At 43.5% G+C, this 24,404-nt stretch overlaps 2 protein-coding genes across 2 annotated transcripts in view; both read right to left on the reverse strand.

Annotated features, from left to right (window-relative positions):
* The window catches only part of LOC110485391 (uncharacterized), a 6,987-nt gene extending 3,014 nt beyond the window's left edge, over positions 1 to 3,973 (reverse strand). Inside the window, exons 1-3 of the mRNA XM_036939910.2 lie at positions 3,443 to 3,973; positions 3,013 to 3,336; positions 1,959 to 2,288 (exon numbers count right to left, since the gene is read on the reverse strand). Coding sequence (XP_036795805.2) covers positions 1,959 to 2,288; positions 3,013 to 3,336; positions 3,443 to 3,485 — 697 coding nt within the window. The 5' untranslated portion in view covers positions 3,486 to 3,973. The remainder of the gene's footprint in view (positions 1 to 1,958; positions 2,289 to 3,012; positions 3,337 to 3,442) is intronic.
* A 7,641-nt stretch (positions 3,974 to 11,614) lies between these two features.
* LOC118938152 (uncharacterized) lies at positions 11,615 to 23,898 on the reverse strand. The gene is made up of 6 exons (XM_090194591.1): positions 23,859 to 23,898; positions 21,146 to 21,520; positions 20,899 to 21,033; positions 14,115 to 14,263; positions 13,375 to 13,642; positions 11,615 to 12,415 (listed from the first exon to the last, which is right to left on the reverse strand). Exons 1-6 carry the CDS (start codon positions 23,896 to 23,898, stop codon positions 12,009 to 12,011), a joined length of 1,374 nt encoding a protein of 457 aa, XP_090050717.1. The 3' UTR covers positions 11,615 to 12,008.
* Positions 23,899 to 24,404: the final 506 nt, after the last annotated feature.

Genomic DNA, 24,404 nt, shown 5'->3' on the forward strand with positions numbered 1-24,404 from the left:
TTTAAAATATATATATTTATATATATTTAACCGGGTAGGCTAGTTGAGAACAAGTTCTCATTTACAGCTGTGACCTGGCCAAGATAACGCAAAGCAGTGCGACACAAACAACAACACAGAGTTACACATGGAATAAACAAACATACAGTCAATAACACAATAGAAAAATTATATATACATTGTGTACAAATGAGGTAAGATAACGAAGGTAAGGCAACAAAAATAATAACAGTTTAGCAATTAAACACTGGAATGGTAGATGTGCAGAAGATGAATGTGCAAGTAGAGATACTGGGGTGCAGAGGAGCAACAAACAAAAAATAACAGAATGGGGATGAGGTAGTTGGATGGGCAATTTACAGATGGACTATGTCCAGGTGCAATTATCTTTAAGCTGCTCTGACAGCTGGTGCTTAAAGTTAGTGTGGGAGATATGAGTCTCCAGCTTCAGTGATTTTTGCAATTCGTTCCAGTCATTGGCAGCAGAGAACTGGAAGGAAAGACGGCCAAATGATGAGTTGGCTTTGGGGGTGACCAGTGAGATATGCCCGCTGGAGCGCATGCTACGGGTGGGTGCTGCTTCAGTGACCAGTGAGCTGAGATAAGGCAGGGCTTTTCCTAGCAAAGACTTATAGATGACCTGGAGCCAGTGAGTTTGGCGATGAATATGAAGCGAGGGCCAGCCAACGAGAGCATACAGGTCGCAATGGTGGGTAGAATATGGGACTTTGGTGACAAAACGGATGGCACTGTCATAGACTGCATCCAATTTGCTGAGTAGAGTGTTGGAGGCTATTTTGTAAATGACATTGCCGAAGTCAAGGATCGGTAGGATGGTCAGTTTTACGAGGGTATGTTTGGCAGCATGAGTGAAGGAGGCTTTATTGTGAAATAGGAAGCTGATTCTAGATTTCATTTTAGATTGGAAATGCTTAATGTGAGTCTGGAAGGAGAGTTTACAGTCTAACCAGACACCTAAGTATTTGTAGTTGTCCACATATTCTAAGTCAGAACCGTCCAGAGTAGTGATGCTAGATGAGCGGGCAGGTATGGGCAGCGATTGGTTGAAGAGCATGCATTTAGTTTTACTAGCATTTAAGAGCAGTTGGAGGCCACGGAAGGAGAGTTGTATGGAGCAGGTTAGTTAACACAGCGTCCAAAGAGGGGCCAGAAATATACAGAATGGTGTCATCTGCTCAGAGGTGGATCAGAGACTCACCAGCAGCAAGAGCGACATCATTGATGTATACAGAGAAAAGAGTCGAGAATTGAACCCTGTGGCACAACCCATAGACTGCCAGCGGTCTGGACAACAGGCCCTCTGATTTGACACACTGAACTCTGAGAAGTATTTGGTGAACCAGGTGAGGCAGTCATTTGAGAAACCAAGGCTGTTGAGTATGCCAATAAGAATGTGGTGATTGACAGAGTCGAAAGCTTTGGCCAGGTTGATGAATATGGCTGCACAGTATTGTTTCTTATCAATGGCGGTTATGAAATCGTTTAGGACCTTGAGCGTGGCTGAGGTGCACCCATGACCAGCTCGGAAACCAGATTGCATAGTGGAGAAGGTATGGTGGGATTTGAAATTGTCGGTGATCTGTTTGTTAACTTGGCTTTCAAAGACCTTAGAAAGGCAGGGTAGGATAGATATAGGTCTGTAGCAGTTTGGGTTTAGAGTGTCTCCCCATTTGAGGAGGGGATGACCACGGCAGCTTTCCAATCTCTGGTGATCTCAGACGATACGAAAGAGAGGTTGAACAGGCCAGTAAATTGGGTTGCAAAGATTTCGGAGGATAACTTTAGAAAGAGAGGATCCAGATTGTCTAGCCCGGCTGATTTGTAGGGGTCCAGGTCATGCAATTATCATTTAAATTAAACTACTTTTATCAAATAGATAACTGCAACTTGTGTGTTTAGAGTCACATGTTAAAGAGAAAGAAGACGTTTATACTCACTTATAACAAGCAGCCACACCCGTGTGATCAGTGTAATGTAACGTTGTTCTGTCCTGCTGGTTTCTACTCCACACCAGTAGGTCCCAGTATCATCTTCAGTCAGGTCACTGATGGTCACTGTGGAGAATCTCTCTCTTCTTCTCTTAGAAAGAGAATATCTTCTAGGTTTTTCATGATATGTATCTGATATCTTGTTTTCACAGTCAGATTCACTGTCTTCTTTGCAGAAATACTTGATGTTGTCCTCATGGTCCTCTGGATAGTTACATCTGATGGTAGCTTCTCCTCCCAGAAAGGCCGTCTCTGTGACTGACTTCTCACAGCAGTCATCTGTCAATAGTAACACACATCACAACCTTAGTCTAATACTATAGACTGACTTCTCACAGCAGTCACCTGTCAATAGGAACACACACCACAACCTTAGTCTAATACTTTCGACTGACTTCTCACAGCAGTCATCTGTCAGTAGGAACACACATCACAACCTTAGTCTAATACTATAGACTGACTTCTCACAGCAGTCATCTGTCAATAGGAACACACATCACAACCTTAGTCTAGTTCTGTAGACTGACTGCTCACAGCAGTCATCTGTCAATAGGAACACACACCACAACCTTAGTCTAGTACTATAGACTGATTTCTCACAGCAGTCATCTGTCAACAGGAACACACATCACAACCTTAGTCTAATACTATAGACTGACTTCTCACAGCAGTCATCTGTCAATAGGAACACACACCACAACCTTAGTCTAATACTATAGACTGACTTCTCACAGCAGTCATCTGTCAATAGGAACACACACCACAACCTTAGTCTAGTACTATAGACTGACTTCTCACAGCAGTCACCTGTCAATAGGAACACACACCACAACCTTAGTCTAATACTATAGACTGACTTCTCACAGCAGTCATCTGTCAATAGGAACACACACCACAACCTTAGTCTAATACTATAGACTGACTTCATTGACTAGTGGTACTGATCATGTAATAACATATGTAGCTAAATTAATTTTATAAAGTTAAAGTAAAAGTCCCTCACCCTGCTTCACCTCCAGCTCTACCTTGGTATAACTGTCAGGTATAATAGGTTTGTCCACTCCACACCAGTAGGTCCCTTCATCTTGTCTGGTCAGTTGTCTGATCATCACCTTGAAGTCGTTTCCTTCAGTGTTGTCATACAGAGAGAATCTACCACTGTGCTGCCAGGTGTTCCTCAATCCAGTTCTGATTTGATCCTTACAACTCAAACTGTTCTGCCGCTTACAGAAATATTTGTCATTACTTCTGTCTTCTGTGGAATAATGACAGTAGATGATGACAGTTCCTCCAGAGTATCCTGTCACTTTGAAGGAGCTCAAACAACCTGTCAATCAGAACAGAGAAAATATATTATCTATAGTAGCAGCCTTTATAAGAAACCTAACTGGATGTTATTACATTGTTATAGAGAGTTATAACAAGCTTATTACCTGTCATGAAGGAGAGGAGGATGACTATCAGCAGGATCCTCATCTTGTTGTGTTCTCTCCAGGTTGGTCCAGGTGTCTATAGGTCCTGATATAATGTTGTGTTCTCTCCAGGTTGGTCCAGGTGTCTATAGGTCCTGATATAATGTTGTGTTCTCTCCAGGTGTCTATAGGTCCTGATATAATGTTGTGTTCTCTCCAGGTTGGTCCAGGTGTCTAAAGGTCCTGATATAATGTTGTGTTCTCTCCAGGTTGGTCCAGGTGTCTATAGGTTCTGATATAATATTGTGTGTCCAAGTCTGTAACTTTCTCTGTTCTCTCTCTACTTATAGGAACTTAAATACAAACTTGATGTACTTGATGTTCTCTCTCTCTGCCCTCCCTCTCTCTCTCTCTCTCTGCCCTCCCTCTCTCTCTCACTCACTCTTTGCAGTCTTACAACTATGTAGTTCCCTATTTCTGCATCTCTCTCTCTCTCTCTCTCTCTAGTAGTTCAAACCCTCCTACCACATAATATGTCTGACAGCCCCTCCCTCTTCCTCCTTAACCAATCACATCTTTGTTCCTACATCGCACAGTAGAGAGAGAGAGAAAATGAGATCAGTGAGAAAAATAGAGTGAGAGAGTCCTCTATGGATCAAAGCACAGAAACACATTCATACATTCATGCAGACTGGAGGCTGTCGACAGAGGAGAGAAACAGAGTTATTCTACCACTGGAGGGTGACCTCCCTCCATCTCTCTCTCCCTCCATCTCTCTCTCCCTTCATCTCTCTCTCCCTTCATCTCTCTCTCCCTTCATCTCTCTCTCCCTTCATCTCTCTCTCTCCCTTCATCTCTCTCTCCCTTCATCTCTCTCTCCCTTCATCTCTCTCTCCCTTCATCTCTCTCTCCCTTCATCTGTCCCTCCATCTCTTTCTCCCTCCATCTCTCTCCCTTCATCTCTCTCTCCCTTCATCTCTCTCTCCCTTCATCTGTCCCTCCATCTCTCTCTCCCTCCATATCTCTCTCCCTTCATCTCTCTCTCCCTTCATCTCTCTCCCTTCATCTGTCCCTCCATCTCTCTCTCTCCCTCCATCTCTCTCTCCCTCCATCTCTCTCTCCCTTCATCTCTCTCTCCCTTCATCTGTCTCTCCATCTCTTTCTCCCTCCATCTCTCTCTCCCTTCATCTCTCTCTCCCTCCATATCTCTCTCCCTCCATCTCTCTCTCCCTTCATCTCTCTCTCCCTCCATCTCTCTGTCCCTCCATCTCTCTCTCCCTCCATCTCTTTCTCCCTTCATCTCTCTCTCCCTCCATCTCTCTGTCCCTCCATCTCTCTCTCCCTCCATATCTCTCTCCCTCCATATCTCTCTCCCTCCATATCAATCTCCCTTCATCTCTCTCTTCCTCCATCTCTCTCTCCCTCCATCTCTCTCTCCCTCCATCTCTCTCTCCCTCCATCTCTCTCTCCCTCCATCTCTTTCTCCCTTCATCTCTCTCTCCCTACATCTCTCTCTCCCTCCATCTCAGCTCTGTGTGTCTAGTGACAGTGGTACATGCTGATGAGACAGGTACTGAGTTTACTGACAGCACCAGTGGAGGCTGGTGAGGGGAGGTCTACTTATAGTAATGTCTAGAATGGAACGTATCAAAAACACATAAATATATTGGTGCTTTATTGATAAATACACAGAGTCTCATTTCCCATCAAGTGGAGTAAAAAACACTGAATAATCAAAGGTTCCTAAAAGCTACAAACTGTCTCTGTTTGTTCAAGTCAGTGTTACATTCACAGTAGAAACAATCAATGAATGAATGAATGAATGAATGAATGAACGTGCTGAATGTAATGACTGACAAAGAAAATAACAAATAAACAAACAGATGATTGAACTAACGAACGATGAATGAAGGAACAAACAAAAAATACATTAATGAATATATGAACAAATTAAAATAATAATTATTTTAAAAAATGAATAAAAATTTTGGAAGAATTAACAAACAAATAATAAATTTATGATTTTAAAATCAAATTTTATATAGCCCTGCTGTACTGAAACCCAGCCTAAAACCCCAAACAGCAAGCAATGCAGGTGTAGAAGCCCGGTGTAAAACACCAATGAATGAAAACATGAATTTATTATGTTCCATACAGATCAGTGACAGTAGTAGACTATGTAGCAGAGTGTTTAATGGTGCAGTACATTATGAGGTGTCTACAGTAGTAGACTATGTAGCAGAGTGTTTAATGGTGCAGTACATTATGAGGTGTCTACAGTAGTAGACTATGTAGCAGAGTGTTTAATGGTGCAGTACATTATGAGGTGTCTACAGTAGTAGACTATGTAGCATAGTGTTTAATGGTGCAGTACATTATGAGGTGTCTACAGTAGTAGACTATGTAGCAGAGTGTTTAATGGTGCAGTACATTATGAGGTGTCTACAGTAGTAGACTATGTAGCAGAGTGTTTAATGGTGCAGTACATTATGAGGTGTCTACAGTAGTAGACTATGTAGCAGAGTGTTTAATGGTGCAGTACATTATGAGGTGTCTACAGTAGTAGACTATGTAGCAGAGTGTTTAATGGTGCAGTACATTATGAGGTGTCTACAGCTGTTGGGGGAGTGTCTGGTGGGTTACTAGCATCAGAGTCTTTACTGAAGACAGAGACCACCTTGCTTCGCGTTCTTAGGAAACCATGCAGTGTTGGTTTTTTATGTTTTATTTCTAACATTGTGATCCCAGGAAATCTGAAGTCTTATTACATACAGCCGGGAAGAACTATTGTATATAAGAGCAACATCAACTTATCTACGTTATGACCAGGAATACGACTTTCCCGAAGCAGATCCTCTGTTCGGACCACCACCCAGGACAATGGATCTGATCCCAGTAGGCGACCCAAGCAGATCCTCTGTTCGGACCACCACCCAGGACAATGGATCTGATCCCAGTAGGCGACCCAAGCAGATCCTCTGTTCGGACCACCACCCAGGACAATGGATCTGATCCCAGTAGGCGACCCAAGCAGATCCTCTGTTCGGACCACCACCCAGGACAATGGATCTGATCCCAGTAGGCGACCCAAGCAGATCCTCTGTTCGGACCACCACCCAGGACAATGGATCTGATCCCAGTAGGCGACCCAAGCAGATCCTCTGTTCGGACCACCACCCAGGACAATGGATCTGATCCCAGTAGGCGATCCAAGCAGATCCTCTGTTCGGACCACCACCCAGGACAATGGATCTGATCCCAGTAGGCGACCCAAGCAGATCCTCTGTTCGGACCACCACCCAGGACAATGGATCTGATCCCAGTAGGCGATCCAAGCAGATCCTCTGTTCGGACCACCACCCAGGACAATGGATCTGATCCCAGTAGGCGACCCAAAACAACAGAAGGGTTAGACGGAGCGGTCTTTTGGTCAGGCTTCATAGGCGGGCACATCGCTCTCTTCGCTCTCCCGACTATACTACTTGCCAAAGTCCAGTCCCTTGACAACAAGGTAGATGAAATTCGAGTAAGGGTTTCCTTCCAGAGAGACATCAGAGATTGTAACATTTTCTGTTTCACGGAAACATGGCTCTTTCGGGATATGTTATCAGAGTCGATACAGCCACCCGGTTTCTTCACGTATCGCACCGACAGAAACAAGCATCTCACTGGTAAGAAGAATGGCGGGGGTGTATGCCTTATGACTAATGACTCATGGTGTAATCATAACAACATACAGGAACTCAAGTCCTTCTGTACACTTGACCTAGAATTTCTTACAATCAAATGCAGACCGCATTCTCTACCAAAAGAAATCACAGCCGTGTATATCCGCCCCAAGCAGATACCTCGACGGTCCTGAAAGAAGTTCACTGGACTTTATGTAAACTGGAAACCATAAATCCTGAGGCTGCATTTATTGTAGCTGGGGATTTTAACAAAGCTCCACTGAAAACAAGGCTCGCTAAATTTTATCAGCATATCGAATGCACAACTCGAGCTGGCAGCATTCTGGATCATTGCTACTCTAACTTCTGCGACACATACAAAGCCCTCCCCCGCTCTCCTTTTGGCAAATCTGACCATGACTCCATTTTGTTGCTCCCAGCCTATAGACAGAAACTGAAACAGGAAACGCCCGTGCTCAGGTCTGTTCAACGCTGGTCCGACCAATCGGATTCCACGCTTCATGATTGCTTCGATCATGTGGACTGGGATATAGCCTAAGACAACAACATTGATGTATGCGCTGACTCTGTGAGCGATTTTCTTAGTAATTGCATCGATGATGTTGTACCCATTGTGACTATTAAAACCTTCCCTAACCAGAAACTGTGGATTGATGGCAGCATTAGGGCAACACTGAAAGTCTTTGCTAGGTAAAGCCCCACCTCATCTCAGCTCACTGGTCCCCATAGCACACCATAGCAGCAGTGGCACTATGTTTGAGGGCAAAACAGTGCCACTGACACGGCCCGCTACCAAAACATGTGGGATCTCCTTCACCGTGGCCAACGTGTGTAAAACATTTAAACGTGTTAACCCTCGCAAGGCTGCCGGCCCAGACGGCATTCATAGACGTGTCCTCAGAGCGCAGACCAGGTGGCTGGTGTGTTTACGGACATATTCAATCAGTCCCTATCCCAGTCTGCTGTTCCCACATACTTCCAGAGGGCCACCATTGTTCCTGTTCCCAAGAAAGCTGAGGTAACTGAGCTAAATGACTATCGCCCCATAGAGCTCACTTCTGTCATCATGAAGTGCTTTGAGAGACTAGTCATGGATCATATCACCTCCACCCAACCTGATATCCTAGACCCACTCCAATTGCTTACTGCCCCAATAGGTCCACAGACGACTCAATCGCAATCACACTGAACACTGCCCTATCCTATCTGGACAAGAGGAATACCTATGTAAGAATGCTGTTCATCAACTACAGCTCAGCATTTAACACCACAGAACCCTCCAAACTCATCATTAAGCTCCAGACCCTGGGTCTCGATCCCGCCCTGTGCAACTGGTCCTGGACTTTCTGATGGGCTGCCCCCAGGTGGTGAGGGTAGGAAACAACATCTCCACCCTGCTGGTCCTCAACACTGATGCCCCACAAGGGTGTGTTCTCAGCCCTCTCCTTTACTCCCTGTTCACCCATGACTGGGTGGCCATGTACGCCTCCAACTCAATCATCAAGTTTGCAGACGACACTATAGTGGTAGGCTTGATTACCAACAACAACAAGATGGTCTACAGGGAGGAGGAGAGGACCCTCGGAGTGTGGTGTCAGGAAAATATCTCCCACTCAACGTCAACAAAACAAAGGAGATGATCGTGGACTTCAGGAACGAGCAGAGGGACCACCCCCATATCCACATCGACGGGACGGCAGAGGAGAAGGTGGAAAGTTTTAAGTTCCTCGGTGTACAAATCACGGACAAACTGAAATGGTCCACCCACACAGACAGCGTGGTGAAGAGGGCGCAACCTCAGGAGGCTGAAGAAATTTTGTCACCGAAAACACTCACAAACTTTTACAGATGCACAATCGAGAGCATCCTGTTGGGCTGTATCACTGCATGGTAAGGCAACTGCTCGGCCCACAACCGTAAGACTCTCCAGAGCCTACACTACACCCTACACTACTCCTGTTACAGTACCTTCACTACACCCTACACTACTCCTGTTACAGTACTTTCACTACACCCTACACTACTCCTGTCACAGTACCTTCACTACACCCTACACTACTCCTGTTACAGTACCTTCACTACACCCTATACTACTCCTGTCACAGTACCGTCACTACACTACTCCTGTTACAGTACCTTCACTACACCCTACACTACTCCTGTCACAGTACCTTCACTACACCCTACACTACTCCTGTTACAGTACCTTCACTACACCCTATACTACTCCTGTCACAGTACCTTCACTACACCCTATACTACTCCTGTCACAGTACCTTCACTACTCCTTTCACAGTACCTTCACTACACCCTACACTACTCCTGTTACAGTACCTTCACTACACCCTACACTACTCCTGTCACAGTACCTTCACTACTCCCTACACTACTCCTGTCACAGTACCTTCACTACACCCTACACTACTCCTGTCACAGTACCTTCACTACACCCTACACTACTCCTGTCACAGTACCTTCACTACTCCTTTCACAGTACCTTCACTACACGCTACACTACTCCTGTTACAGTACCTTCACTACACTACTCCTGTTACAGTACCTTCACTACACCCTACACTACTCCTGTTACAGTACCTTCACTACACCCTATACTACTCCTGTCACAGTACCTTCACTACACCCTACACTACTCCTGTCACAGTACCTTCACTACACGCTACACTACTCCTGTTACAGTACCTTCACTACACCCTACACTACTCCTGTTACAGTACCTTCACTACACCCTACACTACTCCTGTCACAGTACCTTCACTACTCCTTTCACAGTACCTTCACTACACGCTACACTACTCCTGTTACAGTACCTTCACTACACTACTCCTGTTACAGTACCTTCACTACACCCTACACTACTCCTGTTACAGTACCTTCACTACACCCTATACTACTCCTGTTACAGTACCTTCACTACACTACTCCTGTTACAGTACCTTCACTACACCCTACACTACTCCTGTCACAGTACCTTCACTACTCCTTTCACAGTACCTTCACTACACGCTACACTACTCCTGTTACAGTACCTTCACTACACCCTATACTACTCCTGTTACAGTACCTTCACTACACGCTACACTACTCCTGTTACAGTACCTTCACTACACCCTACACTACTCCTTTCACAGTACCTTCACTACACGCTACACTACTCCTGTTACAGTACCTTCACTACACGCTACACTACTCCTGTTACAGTACCTTCACTACACTACTCCTGTTACAGTACCTTCACTACACTACTCCTGTTACAGTACCTTCACTACACCCTACACTACTCCTGTCACAGTACCTTCACTACTCCTTTCACAGTACCTTCACTACACCCTACACTACTCCTGTTACAGTACCTTCACTACACCCTACACTACTCCTGTTACAGTACTTTCACTACACCCTACACTACTCCTGTTACAGTACCTTCACTACACCCTACACTACTCCTGTTACAGTACCTACACTACTCCTGTTACAGTACCTTCACTACACCCTACACTACTCCTGTCACAGTACCTTCACTACACCCTACACTACTCCTGTCACAGTACCTTCACTACTCCTTTCACAGTACCTTCACTACACCCTACACTACTCCTGTTACAGTACCTTCACTAAGCCCTACACTACTCCTGTTACAGTACCTTCACTACACTACTCCTGTTACAGTACCTTCACTACACCCTACACTACTCCTGTTACAGTACCTTCACTACACCCTATACTACTCCTGTCACAGTACCTTCACTACACCCTACACTACTCCTGTCACAGTACCTTCACTACTCCTTTCACAGTACCTTCACTACACCCTACACTACTCCTGTTACAGTACCTTCACTACACCCTATACTACTCCTGTTACAGTACCTTCACTACACTACTCCTGTTACAGTACCTTCACTACACCCTACACTACTCCTGTTACAGTACCTTCACTACACCCTACACTACTCCTGTTACAGTACCTTCACTACACCCTACACTACTCCTGTTACAGTACCTTCACTACACCCTACACTACTCCTGTTACAGTACCTTCACTACACCCTATACTACTCCTGTTACAGTACCTTCACTACACTACTCCTGTTACAGTACCTTCACTACACTGTACAGTACTGCTGTCACAGTACGAGTCTGCTCTCTCTGTGGTGTGTCAGTCAGGTGGTTCAAGTCTAGAAGACTCTTCCTCTTTCTTTACATGTGCACAAACACACTGACACACGCACACTACAAACACACACACACACACACTACAAACACACACACACATAAACACGCACTTTACTATTTTGATGTTTTAATGAAATGCTTTAAAAGGCACAGTGTATATACATAGACAATAGATATGTAAATCTCAAAGGGACTATTATGGTATTACTGTCTTCATTATTATAACAGACTAAATGAAGACAAGATTTGACAAACACATAGTTCATATTTACACAAATATTTACAATAATGTTGGTTGAATTTCACAAAATCTGGAGATAAAAGTGATTTTAAAGCCAGATGTTCATATTTTATATAGATTATATACAGTAAAACCACATGAGCTGTTTTAATACAATGTGTCAAGGAGGATTTGAAACAGGAAAGGGATTGTTTTTTTAATGTCATTCCAAGATGGCGGCTCTGTGGTGACAACCCTTCATCTCTCTACAGGGAGCTTCCCTTCATCCCAGGTGGCACCTTGTTCCCTATAGAGCACTGCCTTTGACCAGGGTCCATATGGGGGATAGTTAATAGGGTGTCATTTGGGACACATTCCTTGTATATATTCTATAGTACTACATCATTTTGGGTAGCTGAGCTGTAGAGTAGAGGGCATCTTCTGGAGTGTCTTTAGAGAGGTGCACAGCAGGGTATCTTGTAGATTATACAGTATCTTTGGGTAGCTGGGCTGTAGAATAGATGGCATCTTCTGGAGTGTCTTTAGAGAGGTGTACAGCAGGGTATCTTGTAGATTCTACAGTATCTTTGGGTAGCTGGGCTGTAGAGTAGAGGGCATCTTCTGGAGTGTCTTTAGAGAGGTGTACAGCAGGGTATCTTGTGGATTCTACAGTATCTTTGGGTAGCTGGGCTGTAGAGTAGAGGGCATCTTCTGGAGTGTCTTTAGAGAGGTGTACAGCAGGGTATCTTGTAGATTCAACAGTATCTTTGGGTAGCTGGGCTGTAGAGTAGATGGAATCATCCTGGGTTCCACTGGCTGTTGGAGGACTTGAAGAGACTCTAGCATCTTTGAGTAGATCCACATTGGAGTAGATGAGAGAAGCTGGGTGATCTGCAGTAGAATAGCTTAGATTTATATTATCTTGGGAAGTCACAGTAGAACAGCTTGGATTTCTGTTTTCTTTGTGGAAGCTAGCATTAGCATAGATGTCACAGTGTGGATTCAAGTATGGGTTACTGCATACGTGGAGTGTGTCTGAAAGTTGGCATTGCGATATAAGCGGGAGGATCAACAAAAGTGTGTGTATGGAAACATAACAGCTAATAAGGCAGATTGGTTGCCAATCAATACCGTTTTGCGTGGCTACTTGCTGTTTTCCTTGTAGCATTTTAGCTAAGCCAGTTAGGCAGGTTAGGATAATTAACACGGCATGTTAGGATACTTAATGTGGCAGGTTAGGAGAATTAACATGGCAGGTTAGGAGAATTAACGTGGCAGGTTAGGAGAATTAACATGACAGGTTAGGATAATTAACATGGCAGGTTAGGAGAATTAACATGGCAGGTTAGGAGAATTAACATGGCAGGTTAGGAGAATTAACATGGCAGGTTAGGAGAATTAACATGGCAGGTTAGGAGAATTAACATGGCAGGTTAGGAGAAATAACATGGCAGGTTAGGAGAATTAACATGGCAGGTTAGGAGAATTAACATGGCAGGTTAGGAGAATTAACATGGCAGGTTAGGAGAATTAACATGGCAGGTTAGGAGAATTCATGTGGCAGGTTAAGAGAATTAATGTTGGCGGTTATTATAACTAACATGGTAGCTTAGGAGATCTAACCTAGCAGGTTAGGAGAATCAGGTTAAGGTTAGGAAAAGGATTAGGGTTAGCTAAAATGCTACAAGGAAGCAACAAGCAGCGATACAAATCGATATTGAGTGGCAACCAAACTGCCCAATTAGTTGTTAGGTTTCCATACACCCACTTATGTTGCTCCTCCCACTTATTTGTCAATGCCCACATTCAAACACTCCACGTGTGCAGTTACAAATTAATCTGTGGAGTACCTGTGGCAGAGCTAGCAGGGTAGGTTGTAGAGGCTTGGCCAGCAGGGTAGGTTGTAGAGACTTGGCTAGCAGGGTAGGTTGTAGAGGCTTGGCCAGCAGGGTAGGTTGTAGATGCTTGGTCAGCAGGGTAGGTTGTAGAGGCTTGGTCAGCAGGGTAGGTTGTAGAGTTGTTAGGTGATTTGACAGTAGAGTAGACTACAGAGATGACCACAGGAAGTGTGTCTGTCTGTCTGTCTGCCTCTCTGATCTCCTCATACACACAGTCAACCTGCATAGAGAAACAATGACAATTACTACATATTTGGACAATATGGAAAAGAGTGGAGGGCCCTCAGCCAATGTGAGTCAAGGTTCAAACCAAAACATGTAAATGAAGAACTACATTGTTAATATGGCTGCATTTACACAGGCAGCCCTTTAATTGGCTAAATATATCATCTGATTGGTCAAAAGACCAATCATTAAGATCAGAATTGGGCTGCCTGTGTAAACGCAGCCTATGAGTCTGAGAATCCATCATGTGTTGAAACTGAGCTGTCTAATGAACAAGTGTTGTTTGTAGGAGGTTCTTCCTGTTGACAGATTGAGGAATGATAATAGACTACAGTAGAATCCCACTAGAGGCTGTCGACTCACACACTCAACCCTTAATGTTTAGATTACCACCTCCCTGTCTATCACCTCTAGATACTACAAGTTATCATGGACACACACACACACACACTCCTTGTGTCTCTCACCTCTCCAGTAGGGTCAGGTTGTGTGTTGGAGGAGACTGGTGGTGGTGGTGGTGGTGTTCTCCTGGTTCCTCTCCTCTGTCTGTAGAACAGGAGCAGGACCAGTCCTAACACCATGACTACCAGACCAGCACTGGTCCACACCATCAGACCTGACCACAGACAGGAGGAGAGACTTTACAGAGTACTGTATATATCATAGATACCATCAGACCTGACCACAGACAGGAGGAGAGACTTTACAGAGTACTGTATATATCATAGATACCATCAGACCTGACCACAGATAGGAGGAGAGACGTTCCAGAGTTGAACAAAGCTGGTGAGTTTGCTAAAATTTCCAGGTTTTTCAGAAATTACCAGATTTTGGCAAACCAGATGCTTTCCAGACTATAAACATCATAGATGGATAGATACAACTGTCATTTGGTCGGTTGGATGGTAGACTGGTGGATATATCAGTCAATAAGATAAGGTAGGTTGGATGGTAGACAGATCAGTCAATAAGATATGGTATGTTGGATGGTAGACAGATCAGTCAATAAGATATGGTAGGTTGGATGGTAGACAGATCAGTCAATAAGATATGGTAGGTTGGATGGTAGACAGATCAGTCAATAAGATATGGTAGGTTGGATGGTAGACAGATCAGTCAATAAGATATGGTAGGTTGGATGGTAGACAGATCAGTCAATAAGATATGGTAGGTTGGATGGTAGACAGATCAGTCAATAAGATATGGTAGGTTGGATGGTAGACAGATCAGTCAATAAGATATGGTAGGTTGGATGGTAGACAGATCAGTCAATAAGATATGGTAGGTTGGATGGTAGTCAGTTGTACAGACAGACAGACAGACAGACAGACAGACAGACAGACAGACAGACAGACACAGACAGAGCAGTGAAAATAAAGGTGTGATAAAGGAAGAGACTTCACTATCTTGCTAGTTATGGGATGATAAATATAAAGGAAGAGACTTCACTATCTTGCTAGTTATGGGATGATAAATATAAAGGAAGAGACTTCACTATCTTGCTAGTTATGGGATGACAAATATAAAGGAAGAGACTTCACTATCTTGCTAGTTATGGGATGATAAATATAAAGGAAGAGACTTCACTATCTTGCTAGTTATGGGATGATAAATATAAAGGAAGAGACTTCACTATCTTGCTAGTTATGGGATGACAAATATAAAGGAAGAGACTTCACTATCTTGCTAGTTATGGGATGATAAATATAAAGGAAGAGACTTCACTATCTTGCTAGTTATGGGATGATAAATATAAAGGAAGAGACTTCACTATCTTGCTAGTTATGGGATGAGAAATATAAAGGAAGAGACTTCACTATCTTGCTAGTTATGGGATGAGAAATATAAAGGAAGAGACTTCACTATCTTGCTAGTTATGGGATGATAAATATAAAGGAAGAGACTTCACTATCTTGCTAGTTATGGGATGATAAATATAAAGGAAGAGACTTCTCTATCTTGCTAGTTATGGGATGATAAATATAACGGAAGAGACTTCACTATCTTGCTAGTTATGGGATGATAAATATAAAGGAAGAGACTTCACTATCTTGCTAGTTATGGGATGATAAATATAAAGGAAGAGACTTCACTATCTTGCTAGTTATGGGATGATAAATATAAAGGAAGAGACTCCCCATCCCGCATGCAGGAGCGTAATCATCGCCTGACACTAATTATCCTAACGCAACGGACATAAATATCCCTAGAAAATATTCCTATTCATGAAAATCACAAATGAAATATATTGAGACACAGCTTAGCCTTTTGTTAATCACACTGTCATCTCAGATTTTCTAAATATGCTTTACAGCCAAAGCTAGACAAGCATTTGTGTAAGTCTATCGATAGCCTAGCATAGCATTTTGTCCAGCTAGCAGCAGGCAACTTGGTCACGGAAATCAGAAAAGCAATCTAATTAAATCGTTTACCTTTGAGCTTCAGATGTTTTCACTCACGAGACTCCCAGTTAGATAGCAATGTTCCTTTTTTCCAAAAATTATTTTTGTAGGCGAAATAGCTTTGTTTGTTCTTCACGTTTGGCTGAGAAATCGCCCGGAAATTGCAGTCACGAAAACGGCAAAAAATATTCCAAATTAGCTCCATAATATCGACAGAAACATGGCAAACGTTGTTTTCTATCCTAAGCTGTCAATTATACGCATATTCTAGCATCTTGTCCTGACAAAATATCCCGTTTAAAACGGGAACGTTTTTTTTCCAAAAATGAAAATACTCCCCCTAGAGTCGCAACTACATTGCTTTGGGATGACAAATATAAAGGAAGAGACTGAGTAAGATAGTGATCAGAGTAACCATAGTAACCATGGTGTCAGCAGCTGCTTTCCACAAAACCTCAAGTGTTGCATCACTTCCTGCATCCCCATGACAACATAGTCCCTGCTACAACATAATAGAACACCATTATATATTAGGCACCACTGAAATCAGTAATAGAACTTCCGGCGCCGACAGAGATGGCCGCCTCGCTTCGCGTTCCTAGGAAACTATGCAGTTTTTTGTTTTTTTACGTGTTATTTCTTACATTAGTACCCCAGGTCATCTTAGGTGTCATTACATACAGTCGAGAAGAACTACTGAATATAAGATCAGCATCAACTCACCATCAGTACGACCAAGAATATGTTTTTCGCGACGCGGATCCTGTGTTCTGCCTTACAAACAGGACAACGGAGTGGATTCCATGCAGCGACCCAAAAAAACAACTCCGAAAAAGAGGGAAACGAGGCGGTCTTCTGGTCAGACTCCGGAGACGGGCACACCGTGCACCACTCCCTAGCATTCTTCTTGCCAATGTCCAGTCTCTTGACAACAAGGTTGATGAAATCCGAGCAAGGGTAGCATTCCAGAGGGACATCAGAGACTGTAACGTTCTTTGCTTCACGGAAACGTGGCTCACTGGAGAGACGCAATCCGAGGCGGTGCAGCCAACGGGTTTCTCCACGCATCGCGCAGACAGAAACAAACATCTTTCTGGTAAGAAGAGGGGCGGGGGCGTATGCCTTATGACTAACGTGACATGGTGTGATGAAAGAAACATACAGGAACTCAAATCCTTCTGTTCACCTGATTTAGAATTCCTCACAATCAAATGTAGACCGCATTATCTACCAAGAGAATTCTCTTCGATTATAATCACAGCCGTATATATCCCTCCCCAAGCAGACACATCGATGGCTCTGAATGAACTTTATTTGACTATTTGCAAACTGGAAACCATTTATCCGGAGGCTGCATTCATTGTAGCTGGGGATTTTAACAAGGCCAATCTGAAAACAAGACTCCCTAAATTTTATCAGCATATCGATTGCGCAACCAGGGGTGGAAAGACCTTGGATCATTGTTACTCTAACTTCCGCGACGCATATAAGGCCCTGCCCCGCCCCCCTTTCGGAAAAGCTGACCACGACTCCATTTTGTTGATCCCTGCCTACAGACAGAAACTAAAACAAGAGGCTCCCACGCTGAGGTCTGTCCAACGCTGGTCTGACCAAGCTGACTCCACACTCCAAGACTGCTTCCATCACGTGGACTGGGACATGTTTCGTATTGCGTCAGACAACAACATTGACGAATACGCTGATTCGGTGTGCGAGTTCATTAGAACGTGCGTTGAAGATGTCGTTCCCATAGCAACAATTAAAACATTCCCTAACCAGAAACCGTGGATTGATGGCAGCATTCGCGTGAAACTGAAAGCGCGAACCACTGCTTTTAATCAGGGCAAGGTGTCTGGTAACATGACCGAATACAAACAGTGCAGCTATTCCCTCCGCAAGGCTATCAAACAAGCTAAGCGTCAGTACAGAGACAAAGTAGAATCTCAATTCAACGGCTCAGACACAAGAGGCATGTGGCAGGGTCTACAGTCAATCACGGACTACAGGAAGAAATCCAGCCCAGTCACGGACCAGGATGTCCTGCTCCCAGGCAGACTAAATAACTTTTTTGCCCGCTTTGAGGACAATACAGTGCCACTGACACGGCCTGCAACAAAAACATGCGGCCTTTCCTTCACTGCAGCCGAGGTGAGTAAGACATTTAAACGTGTTAACCCTCGCAAGGCTGCAGGCCCAGACGGCATCCCCAGCCGCGCCCTCAGAGCATGCGCAGACCAGCTGGCCGGTGTGTTTACGGACATATTCAATCAATCCCTATACCAGTCTGCTGTTCCCACATGCTTCAAGAGGGCCACCATTGTTCCTGTTCCCAAGAAAGCTAAGGTAACTGAGCTAAACGACTACCGCCCCGTAGCACTCACTTCCGTCATCATGAAGTGCTTTGAGAGACTAGTCAAGGACCATATCACCTCCACCCTACCTGACACCCTAGACCCACTCCAATTTGCTTACCGCCCAAATAGGTCCACAGACGATGCAATCTCAACCACACTGCACACCGCCCTAACCCATCTGGACAAGAGGAATACCTATATGAGAATGCTGTTCATTGACTACAGCTCGGCATTCAACACCATAGTACCCTCCAAGCTCGTCATCAAGCCTGAGACCCTGGGTCTCGACCCCGCCCTGTGCAACTGGGTACTGGACTTCCTGACGGGCCGCCCCCAGGTGGTGAGGGTAGGCAACATCTCCTCCCCGCTGATCCTCAACACTGGGGCCCCACAAGGGTGCGTTCTGAGCCCTCTCCTGTACTCCCTGTTCACCCACGACTGCGTGGCCACGCACGCCTCCAACTCAATCATCAAGTTTGCGGACGACACAACAGTGGTAGGCTTGATTACCAACAACGACGAGACGGCCTACAGGGAGGAGGTGAGGGCCCTCGGAGTGTGGTGTCAGGAAAATAACCTCACACTCAACGTCAACAAAACTAAGGAGATGATTGTGGACTTCAGGAAACAGCAGAGGGAACACCCCCCTATCTACATCGATGGAACAGTAGTGGAGAGGGTAGCAAGTTTTAAGTTCCTCGGCATACACATCACAGACAAACTGAATTGGTCCACTCACACAGACAGCATTGTGAAGAAGGCGCAGCAGCGCCTCTTCAACCTCAGGAGGCTGAAGAAATTTGGCTTGTCACCAAAAGCACTCACAGACTTCTACAGATGCACAATCGAGAGCATCCTGGCGGGCTGTATCACCGCCTGGTACGGCAACTGCTCCGCCCTCAACCGTAAGGCTCTCCAGAGGGTAGTGAGGTCTGCACAACGCATCACCGGGGGCAAACTACCTGCCCTCCAGGACACCTACACCACCCGATGTCACAGGAAGGCCATAAAGATCATCAAGGACATCAACCACCCGAGCCACTGCCTGTTCACCCCGCTATCATCCAGAAGGCGAGGTCAGTACAGGTGCATCAAAGCTGGGACCGAGAGACTGAAAAACAGCTTCTATCTCAAGGCCATCAGACTGTTAAACAGCCACCACTAACATTGAGTGGCTGCTGCCAACACACTGACACTGACTCAACTCCAGCCACTTTAATAATGGGAATTGAGGGAAATTATGTAAATATATCACTAGCCACTTTAAACAATGCTACCTTATATAATGTTACTTACCCTACATTATTCATCTCATATGCATACGTATATACTGTACTCTATATCATCGACTGTATCCTTATGTAATACATGTATCACTAGCCACTTTAACTATGCCACTTTGTTTACATACTCATCTCATATGTATATACTGTACTCGATACCATCTACTGTATCTTGCCTATGCTGCTCTGTACCATCACTCATTCATATATCCTTATGTACATATTCTTTATCCCCTTACACTGTGTACAAGACAGTAGTTTTGGAATTGTTAGTTAGATTACTTGTTGGTTATTACTGCATTGTCGGAACTAGAAGCACAAGCATTTCGCTACACTCGCATTAACATCTGCTAACCATGTGTATGTGACAAATAAAATTTGATTTGATTTGATTTTGATTTGACTAGACACTTAACAGCACTCTTTCCTGCAAGACAGTATTCCTATTGAGGAGAATCTAGATGAGAGAGAGAGAGAGTGAAAAAAGAGAGAGAGCCAGAGAGAGAGATACAGACAGACAGAGAGAGGTGGGATGTCAGAGAGAGAGAAAAAGAGAGAGAGACAGATAGAGGTGGGGTGTCAGAGAGAGAGAGAGAGAGAGGTGGGGTGTCAGAGATAGAGAGAGAAACAGACAGACAGAGAAAGGTGGGGTGTCAGAGAGAGAGAGAGAGGTGGGGTGTCAGAGAGAGAGAGAGAGACAGAGAGAGAGAGAGAGAGAGAGAGAGAGGTGAGGTGTCAGAGAGAGAGAGAGAGTTGTTGGTTGCCACGAGAAAAGGGCAACCAGCGAAGAACACACACCATTGTAAATACAACCCATATTTATGCTTATTTATTTTATCTTGTGTCCTTTAACCATTTGTACATTGTTAAAACACATATATATATATAATATGACATTTGTAATGTCTTTATTGTTTTGAAACTTCTGTATGTGGAATGTTTACTGTTAATTTTTATTGTTTATTTCACTTTATATATTATCTACCTCACTTGCTTTGGCAATGTTAACACATTTCCCAGAAATTGAGAGAGAGAGAGACAGAGAGATAAAGAGAGAGAGACAGAGAGAGATTGAGTGAATAAAGAGAGCAACAGAGAGAGAGAAGTAGTGAAAGTTGTCCAATGCTTGAACAGAAACAATTGATTTTCAGCATTACAGTATTTCATATCACAACTTATTAGTTAATGTCGAAGATGAGAGATTCATCATACCAGCTCTTGATAGGCGACCACTGATGTGGTTTGGGAGGGTTGAGGAGGTGTTTGGGGATGTTGTAGAGAGGTCTGGCAGGGTTGTGGAGACATGGCGTCGGGAGGTGACAGGTGACGGTGTAGAAGTGGGAGGAGCTGTGAGTCAATAGAAAGTACAGATAAACACCAATACTGAAACAACTTCATGTCAGGAAATAAGTCAGGAAGTGAATTACTAGATAACAATTCATATGGAGAATTCACTTACCATCTGTAACTATGAGATTCACCTCTTGGTATGTGTCTAGGCCATATCTCTCCACTCCACACCAGTAGGTCCCAGAGTCTGACTTCATCAGGTTCTTGATGGTCACATAGAAGACTCCATCTCTGTTGTCTTCTATACTGTATCTACCTTGAGTTACATTCTTGCTCCTCTTAGTTTCAACCAGAATGTCTCTACCAGAACATGTCCCCTTGCAGAAGTATTTGTTGTTGGTTCCTGCCCAAAAGAACGAGCAGCTGAACACGACATGTCCTCCTACCACTTCCTTAGTGCCAGCTGACACCACAACACACAGAGCTGTCAAACAGAAACACACAGTACAGTCACAACTGATGACCTGTGAGATAAACTTTAACCCTGCTCAAATCTAACTTGAACCCTGCTCAAATCTAACTTGAACCCTGCTCAAATCTAACTTGAACCCTGCTCAAATCTAACTTCAACCCTGCTCAAATCTAACTTCAACCCTGCTCAAATCTAACTTGAACCCTGCTCAAATCTAACTTGAACCCTGCTCAAATCTAACTTGAACCCTGCTCAAATCTAACTTCAACCCTGCTCAAATCTAACTTCAACCCTGCTCAAATCTAACTTCAACCCTGCTCAAATCTAACTTTAACCCTGCTCAAATCTAACTTCAACCCTGCTCAAATCTAACTTTAACCCTGTAATGAGTAAGATGGGAGACAGAGTGCTGGTTTCAAGTGCAGGGCGCAGCAGGTGTAAAGGACCACAGGATGAGGCAGGTAGCATGGTCCAGGGACAGGCAGAAGGTCATACACAGGAGGAGGCAGGTAGCACGGTCCAGGGACAGGCAGAAGGTCATACACAGGGAATCCAAAAAGGTAACAGTACAGGCAGGGAAAAGGCTAGTAACGTTGTTAGTGAGGATGGCCAAAAACTACGATACACGGGAGGACTAATATGGAAATAAACAGAGATCCAAATAGAATGAGGACAAAAACAAACAATACCTCACAATGAACTGAACTAAATAGTGTGTGTACATGACATACAGGTGTGTGAACAGGTGATCAGAATTCAGGTGATTGGGATTCTGAGCGTGAGCTGTGTTCAGGGGATCTATGTGTTTGACAGTGTAAGCTGGAAATTGGTCTGGAAAGTGAGCTGTGTTCAGGGCATCTATGTGTTTGAGAGTGTGAGTTGGAAGCAGAAATTACAAACCATGTATAAATCATACTTTCATCCCTGCTCAAATCTAACTTTAATCCTGGGTAAATCTAACTTTAACCCTGCTCTAATCTAACTTTAATCCTGGGTAAATCTAACTTTAACCCTGCACTAATCTAACTTTAATCCTGGGTAAATATAACTTTAACCCTGCTCTAATCTAACTTTAATCCTGGGTAAATCTAACTTTAACCCTGCTATAATCTAACTTTAACCCTGCTCTAATCTAACTTTAATCCTGGGTAAATCTAACTTTAACCCTGCTCTAATCTAACTTTAATCCTGGGTAAATCTAACTTTAACCCTGCTCTAATCTAACTTTAATCCTGGGTAAATATAACTTTAACCCTGCTCTAATCTAACTTTAATCCTGGGTAAATCTAACTTTAACCCTGCTATAATCTAACTTTAACCCTGCTCTAATCTAACTTTAATCCTGGGTAAATCTAACTTTAACCCTGCTCTAATCTAACTTTAACCCTGCTCTAATCTAACTTTAATCCTGGGTAAATCTAACTTTAACCCTGCTCTAATCTAACTTTAACCCTGCTCTAATCTAACTTTAACCCTGTATAAATCTAACTTTAACCCTGGATAAATCTAACTTTAACCCTGCTCAAATCTAACTTTAATCCTCGGTAAATCTTACTTGAACCCTGCTCAAATCTAACTTTAATCCTCGGTAAATCTTACTTGAACCCTGCTCAAATCTAACTTTAATCCTCGGTAAATCTTACTTTAACCCTGCTCAACCCTGACTTTAACCCTGCTCAACCTTGACTTTACCCCTAATCAAACCTTGACTTTAACCCTGCTCAACCTTGACTTTACCCCTAATCAAACCTTGACTTTAACCCTGCTCAACCTTGACTTTAACCCTGCTCAAACCTGACTTTAACCCTGCTCAAACCTGACTTTAACCCTGCTCAAACCTGACTTTAACCCTGCTCAAACCTGACTAAAACCCTGCTCAAACCTGACTTTAACCCTGCTCAAACCTGACTTAAACCCTGCTCAAACTGACTAAAACCCTGCTCAAACCTGACTTTAACCCTGCTCAAACCTGACTTTAACCCTGCTCAAACCTGACTTTAACCCTGCTCAAACCTGACTTTAACCCTGCTCAAACCTGACTAAAACCCTGCTCAAACCTGACTTTAACCCTGCTCAAACCTGACTTTAACCCTGCTCAAACCTGACTTTAACCCTGCTCAAACCTGACTTTAACCCTGCTCAAACCTGACTTTAACCCTGCTCAAACCTGACTTTAACCCTGCTCAAACCCATGTAAAATACCAACGTATCAAACATTTTAAGTTCAGTGCATTATCATAAGGCACATGTGGGAAAAAAACTCAGAACTGTAAAACATTCTGGCTCCTTATAGACAAAAACATATCTTATTCCATATGTACTATATGATCCAGACAGTATTATGGAAACAGAGAGAGAGAGAGAGAGAGAGAGAGAGAGAGATACAGATGGACAGACAGGCAGAACTCACCTGAGAGGAGACAGCAGGAGACAACATGGAGTATCTTCATTCTGAACAGTTACTCCTCAGTTACTATACTGTTAAAGTGACTTTACTATTACAGTTACTATACTGTTAAAGTTACTTTACTACCACAGTTACTATACTGTTAAAGTTACTTTATTATTACAGTTACTATACTGTTAAAGTTACTTTACTACCACAGTTACTATACTGTTAAAGTTACTTTACTATCACAGTTACTATACTGTTAAAGTTATTTTACTATCACAGTTACTATACTGTTAAAGTTATTTTACTACCACAGTTACTATACTGTTAAAGTTACTTTACTAACAGTTACTATACTGTTAAAGTTACTTTACTACCACAGTTACTATACTGTTAAAGTTACTTTACTATTACAGTTACTATACTGTTAAAGTTACTTTACTATTACAGTTACTATACTGTTAAAGTTACTTTACTACCACAGTTACTATACTGTTAAAGTTACTTTACTACCACAGTTACTATACTGTTAAAGTTACTTTACTACCACAGTTACTATACTGT

Source organism: Oncorhynchus mykiss, chromosome 13 (genome assembly GCF_057628025.1).
Source record: "Oncorhynchus mykiss isolate SJ-2025 chromosome 13, ASM5762802v1, whole genome shotgun sequence".
Taxonomy (NCBI): Eukaryota; Metazoa; Chordata; class Actinopteri; order Salmoniformes; family Salmonidae; genus Oncorhynchus; species Oncorhynchus mykiss.